At 54.0% G+C, this 6000-nt stretch overlaps 1 protein-coding gene across 1 annotated transcript in view; it reads left to right on the top strand.

The window, feature by feature from the left end:
• Positions 1-1328, top strand: part of LOC135888215 (zinc finger protein 436-like) — a 37039-nt gene extending 35711 nt beyond the window's left edge. Inside the window, exons 7-8 of the mRNA XM_065416024.1 lie at positions 546-636; positions 1325-1328. Of these exons, the coding sequence (XP_065272096.1) occupies positions 546-636; positions 1325-1328 (95 nt within the window). The remainder of the gene's footprint in view (positions 1-545; positions 637-1324) is intronic.
• The last annotated feature ends 4672 nt before the right edge of the window (positions 1329-6000 follow it).

Consider the following 6000-nt stretch of genomic DNA (forward strand, 5'->3'; position numbering starts at 1 on the left):
GAACTTAACAAAATGACAAAGGGAACAGAGCTGATAAGTTTACCTGGGGCTAGACACACATATCTTATTTCCTTATTCACTCTTACCGATCTCCTGTTAATGTCCCACCATCAGCTTAAGTGGACCCATTGTTCAATACCTTAATGTTTCTTTTCCTGTCAACTTTATCTCAACATTCCTCATTCCTGCTTAAAGGAACATACAGCATTTCTTTAATCCATTCTACTTTTACACTCCCCAGGGCTTTGGGGAATTCCCTGCAGCTCCTCAGGCCCTGCAGATGGGGGAGGAATCCCCCCCTAAACCTCTCCAGAGGCAACGGGGTCGGGAATCCCCCTCGGGAAAATCTGTCCCCAGCTCCCCAGCGCAAGGTGCGGGGAGGAAATCTTTTGAAGCTCCCTATTCCCCACGGGTGTGGGGGAATCCAGTCTCTGCGGGCATTGGGGATCCCCCTGCGGCTCTCCTGACCCCACAGACAAGAGTGGAGTGTCTCTTGCGGCTGCCCAGTGTCTGCGGGCCTTGCATTATCCCCTGTGGCTCTGCAGTCTCCGATGAGCAGGAGGAATACCCCGCGGCTCCCCAGTTCCTGCGGGCGGGGGAGAAATCCCCCACACCTCCCCAGCCACCAAGTCTGAGGTGGGAAATGCCCCACAGCTCCCCAGCTGCTGCGGGCAGAGGGGATCCCCCCAAGGCTCTGCACTCCCCACTCGCAGCAAGTGGAGGAAATACCCCGCAGCTCTGCAGTCTCCACGGTTCAGGGGGACCCTGGGAGCTCCCTGGCCGCTGCAGCTCCCAGCTTGGGGAGGAATCCCCCAGAGTTCCCCGGGTGGTGGGGAATCCCCCTCACTGCCCAGTGCCTGTAAGGGTGGGGGACCCCTGCAGCTCTGGGCATGGGGGAATGCCCTATGACTCCCCAGCCACCACCGGCAGGGGCATTGTCCTGCAGCTCCCCAGTCTCCACGGGATCTCCCGGAGCTCCCCAGGGCCCATGGATGAGGGGGACCCACGGAGCTCGCTAGGCACCACAGGTGGCGGGGTAACCCCTGCAGCTCCCCAGCCTGGGGGGAATTCCTGCAGATCCCCAGCCCCAGCAGATTGGGAACTCCCACAGCTCCCCAGTCACTGCCAGTGTGGGCTAGCCCCAGAGCTCTTCAGTCCCCCAGGATGAGGGGGACCCCTGGTGCTCCCTAGTCCTTGCAGGCAGCGGGGTAACCCCCACAGTTCCCCAGCCTAGGGAAAGAAATCCCCCAGAGGTCCCCAGTCCTCTGGAGGTGGGGGATCTCCCACAGCTCACCCTGCTGTAAACATCTGTTCTCACTTTCAGGTGACATTGTAAATAAGAAGCGGGCAGCATTATCTCCCATAAATATAAACAAACTTGTTTCTCTAAGGCTAGGTCTACATTAAGGGGGGGGGGTCGATTTAAGATACGCAAATTCAGCTATGCGAATAGCGTAGCGGAATTCGGCGTATCCTATTCGACTTACCCCCCTGTGAGGACGGCGGCAAATCGACCGCCGCGGCTCCTCCGTCGACGGCGCTTACTCCTCATGACGAGGTGGGAGTAAGCGAGTTGATTCGGGGATCGATTTATCCGTCTAGATGAGATGCGATAAATTGATCCCCGAGAGATCGATTTCTACCCGCCGACCCAGGCGGGTAGTGTAGACTAGCCCTAAGTGATTGCCTGAACAAGAAGTAGGACTGAGTGAACTTCTTGGCTCTAAAGTTGTACATTGTTTTGTTTTTCAGTGCAGTTATATAATAACAAAAAATCTACATTTGTAAGTTGCTCTTTCATGATAAAGAGATTGCACTACTGTCCTTGTATGAGGTGAACTGAAAAATACTATTTCTTTTATCATTGCCGGCAGAGACTGGATTCCCCCACACAAGTGAGGTATAGAGAGCTTCAAAGGATCTCCTCCCTGCACCTTGCGCTGGGGGCGGATTCCCAAGGGGGATTCCCGACCCCCTGGCCTCTGGGGAGGTTTAGGGGGGATTTTCCTCCATCTGCAGGGCCTGGGGAGCCACAGGGAATTTCCCAAAGCACGGGAGGAGGGGGGGAGGCTGGGGAGCCGCAGGGGATTCCACCCTCCCTCACTCGCAGGCAGTGGCGTAGCCAGGTTCTAACATCAGGGGGAGCGAACACATAAAAAAAGGCACCACCCGATATATCAAATTACTAATTACATACTTTTAAATTTGTTATATATATTTATTTGTACTTACAATAAAAACACAAGAATGATCCAGCCATGGAAGGGTTTGCACAGCCGGCATTTCGCAGGAGAACTTTAGATTATACTTAAATATACTTTAGATTCTAGAAAGTAAATGACAGATTACAGTAGTTTATAATTGTCACAGGTTTAAAAAAAATACTGGCTATTTTTTCCAGTTACTAATTTAATTTTAAAAATCAATCAATGAAATGCACTTTATTTATAATAGACCGTAATACTCAAGTCACCAAAAAGGCATGACAAATACAAGTTTTATGAGAATTGGTGAGCAAAGATCTCAGCTCTTCAGGGTTGGACAAAGCAGTAATTTCCCTTAAAGTAGCTTTAATTCATGGGGTTTTTTTTTTTAAACAAAAGACATCTCTATGACACAGGTTGGCAGTCTAACATTTTTGAAACACTGAGTACTGAAAGTTAGGGTTTTTAACCAATTAAAAAAAACAACAACAACACACACACACACACACTCTCTCTCTCTCTCTCTCTCTCTCTCTCTCTCTCTGCAAGGGTTTAAAAAAATTGCTTGAGCCCTGGCACCTTTCATTACGAATTAAACACCGATCTAGTGACATTTATTATTCTTTTTAGAGCCTCACCTCGTAGAGGCCTGTGAGAATCTCAGCTTTCATTAACAACAAATACAAGATACTAGCCCTCATGGGAGAGGGGCAACGCTGGAAAACAGGAACCCTAAAAGCTCAAAAACCAAAAGGCAAATAAAAAACCCCAATTGTATTATATTTTAAAAATCTCGTGATTTTTAAGCCAATCTCGGGATATTTGGGGGCTTGCCTCATGATTTTTTGAGCACTAGTAAGGGAATCACCTGCTTTTCAAGGCCATCCAGGATATATGTCTATGAAAAATCAAGGACAAAAGTTATTGTTGGGAGACCTGGCACCATAAGACGTTGTGTGGTAAGTCACAGGCACTGCTCGGAAACCAGGAAAGGTGAAATCCTGCCCCTTCCCCTATTGAAGTCAAGGGCAAACCCCGCATTGATCAGCACAGACAGAGACAGGCTCCCCCCAAGAGCTGGAGCTGGTCAAACACTTGATGGGCAGCAGCGTCCTAATGCACCACCTCGGTGCAGGACTTTGGGCCCCAAAGGGCGCCCCTTAATACAGGCCAGGTGGCCTGGGGACGGAGTCAGCCCAGCTCCCCTCCCCGCTGACCCTTCCTGTGGCCCCGCCAGCCCTGCGCAGATCAGAACCGAGCGCCGGGGGAGCTGTTTCCAGCGGGAACAGGCCAGGGGAACGTGCTCGGGCGGCGGCAGGGAGGCTGCGGCGTGGGGTGGGGAGTGCAGGGCTTGCAGGGACCCGAGCTGCCCCGGTCCCGGCTGAGCGTCTGAAGCCCCGCCAGGCAGAGGCTGCAGGGGGAGTGGGGGAGCAGGCGGCGCAGAGGCTGCAGGGCGAGGAGGAGCAGGGCGGGCAGGAAGGGGGTGACCGTGCAGATGCTGCAGGGTGAGACCCTCAACAACCTGCAGCGGTGGCGAGCTGCCTCCAAGAGCCTACTGCTCCTCAGCCCCCCTCCTCCCCGCCACGCTGGGGGCTGCGCTGCCGCCCCTTCCCCTCCCGGCAGAGCCCACCCCTGCCGGGGCTCGGCTTAGCGAGCCGGGCAGCTGCAGGCGGGCAGGAGCCTCCTCCTCCTAGCCGGGGAGCCAGGCAACCAGCCGACTGCCTGCAGCCCCGGAGCGAGTGAGCGAGCCGGGCTGGGGATGCAGGAGGGCGGTGCGGAGCGGAGAGCCAGCCGGCGGCCGCATGAAAAACCCAGCTCCGGACTCCGAGTCCGGAAGCCCAGTGCTGGCTGTGCAGAAAGGCGCCGCTTTTAGAAAATGTCCTCAGGGGGAGCGGCTGCGCCCCCTGCTCCCCCCCTAGCTACGCTCCTGCTCGCAGGGACTGGGGAGCCATTTCCTCCCTGCCCCCAGGGAAATTCCCCAACACCCCCGACCCCTGGGGAGCTGCTCGGTATTCGCCTCGCATCCGCGGGTCCTTGGGAACTCCAGAGGTCCAGGCACGCATGGCGACTGGGGAACTGAGGGGTATTCCACAATGCCCGCGGGAGCCCTGGGGCATGACCCCGTGGAGGCTGGGGAAATGCAGGGCATTCCCCCCATCAGCAGAGGCTGGTGTCAGAGTGATGGGGGAATCCCCCCACCCCCAAGGACTGGGGATCTCTGAGTCACTCTCCTCCCAGGCTGGGGTGCCGCTGCAGATTTCCGCCTCGCCCACACAATCTGGGCAGCTGTGGGTTATTCACCCGCGCCTGGGGCAACTGGGGGTCTCGCGGGGGAGGGTAGCCACAGGGCATTCCCCCGTGCGTGGGGGCTAAGGAACCACAATGGCTGAATGAAACTTTCCCCACAGGCAAGGCATTTCAGAAGTTGTGACCAGGGTCCCGGGGGGCCACACTGACATTGCTCAATTAGGGCAAACTGCAAAGAATGGGGCCGACAAACCTCAAACTGGTGGATATTCCCATACGTACGTCTACAGTACGAAATTAATTTGAACTTATTCTATTCAAATTTTCGGAAGCGATTTTATACATTCGGTGTTGTGTGTCCCCACTAAAGCATGTGAATTTGGTGGAGTGCGTCCACAGTACCGAGGCTAGCATCAAATGTTGGAGCGGTGCACTATGGGAAGCTATCCCACAGTTCCCGCAGTCCCCTCCGCCCACTGGAATTGTGGGTTAAGCTCCCAGTGCATGATGGGGCAAAAACATTCTCGCGGGTGTTTCTGGGTGTGTGCCGTCACTCGCTCCTCCCTCCGTGAAAGCTACGGCAGATGCCATACTGCCAGCACGCCATATTCCCGAGGGCTTTCAGCACCAAACAATAAAAATTCTGTGGACAATATTTTACAATTCTGCCCATTTTATTTGGCAATCCATACACGTGGAGGCTCCAGAATGGCATTGGCCCCTGGCTGCATGGAGGTGGGAGATCACCCTGCAGCCTTCTCCCTCCCCTCCTAGGAGAGGGACTTGGCAGTGAGATACCTCTGTGTGCGTGTCAAAAGGCCACAGGGAAGCGTTTCACATGGTGGCTGCCATGTCAGCCAGGCCCCAAAATCCATGTGAATGACTAAAAAGAAATAGCTGATACCAATGGCTGAGTCCAGCCCTCATCCAGGCCCTTGCCTGCCAGGGCTCTAGGCCATCACCTCCTAAATGGCCTTTCATATCTGGTTGCCACACACGGCTCTGTGGGACTGTACTGGGTAACTCAGCACACGGTTTCAACAATGCCGGCCAAGCCTGATTTGAACAGTGGCTCTTGGTTAGGATGATTTAAGGCAGTTTTTAAAGGTCTTTCCCATAGGTGAGGAAGCATGTGCTGCATTCTTGAAGGGACCTTTAAAATCCCACTCGACTGTACACTGTTTAGAACTATCCCTCGTTCAGACTGCTTCCAGCTGGAGAGACAGACCTGCAGATACTTGGATCCTCAAGGAAAAAAAACCCCATTTCCCTGTCCCCTAAATAAAAGTGTTCAGCTACTCCAGCCTTGTCAAGAGCGAGTCCATCTTCTTCCCCAGCTAAGAGGTCGCTCCCTCCCTTGCATTCTGCAGCCCTGATTGTTGCTTTTCTGCTCCAGGTACAACTCCCCACCCCCCTTTTGTTTTAGTGTCAGTTTCCTGTTGACACAGCCATATTGTTAATCATGGGCAGGAAAAGCAAATACCGCCTTCTTTTATTTTCCTTTAACTTTCCCTCCTCCCCAGCCAGGTTGTGTGTGTACCTCTCCCTC

The sequence above is a fragment of the Emys orbicularis genome, chromosome 13, assembly GCF_028017835.1.
Source record: "Emys orbicularis isolate rEmyOrb1 chromosome 13, rEmyOrb1.hap1, whole genome shotgun sequence".
NCBI lineage: Eukaryota > Metazoa > Chordata > Testudines > Emydidae > Emys > Emys orbicularis.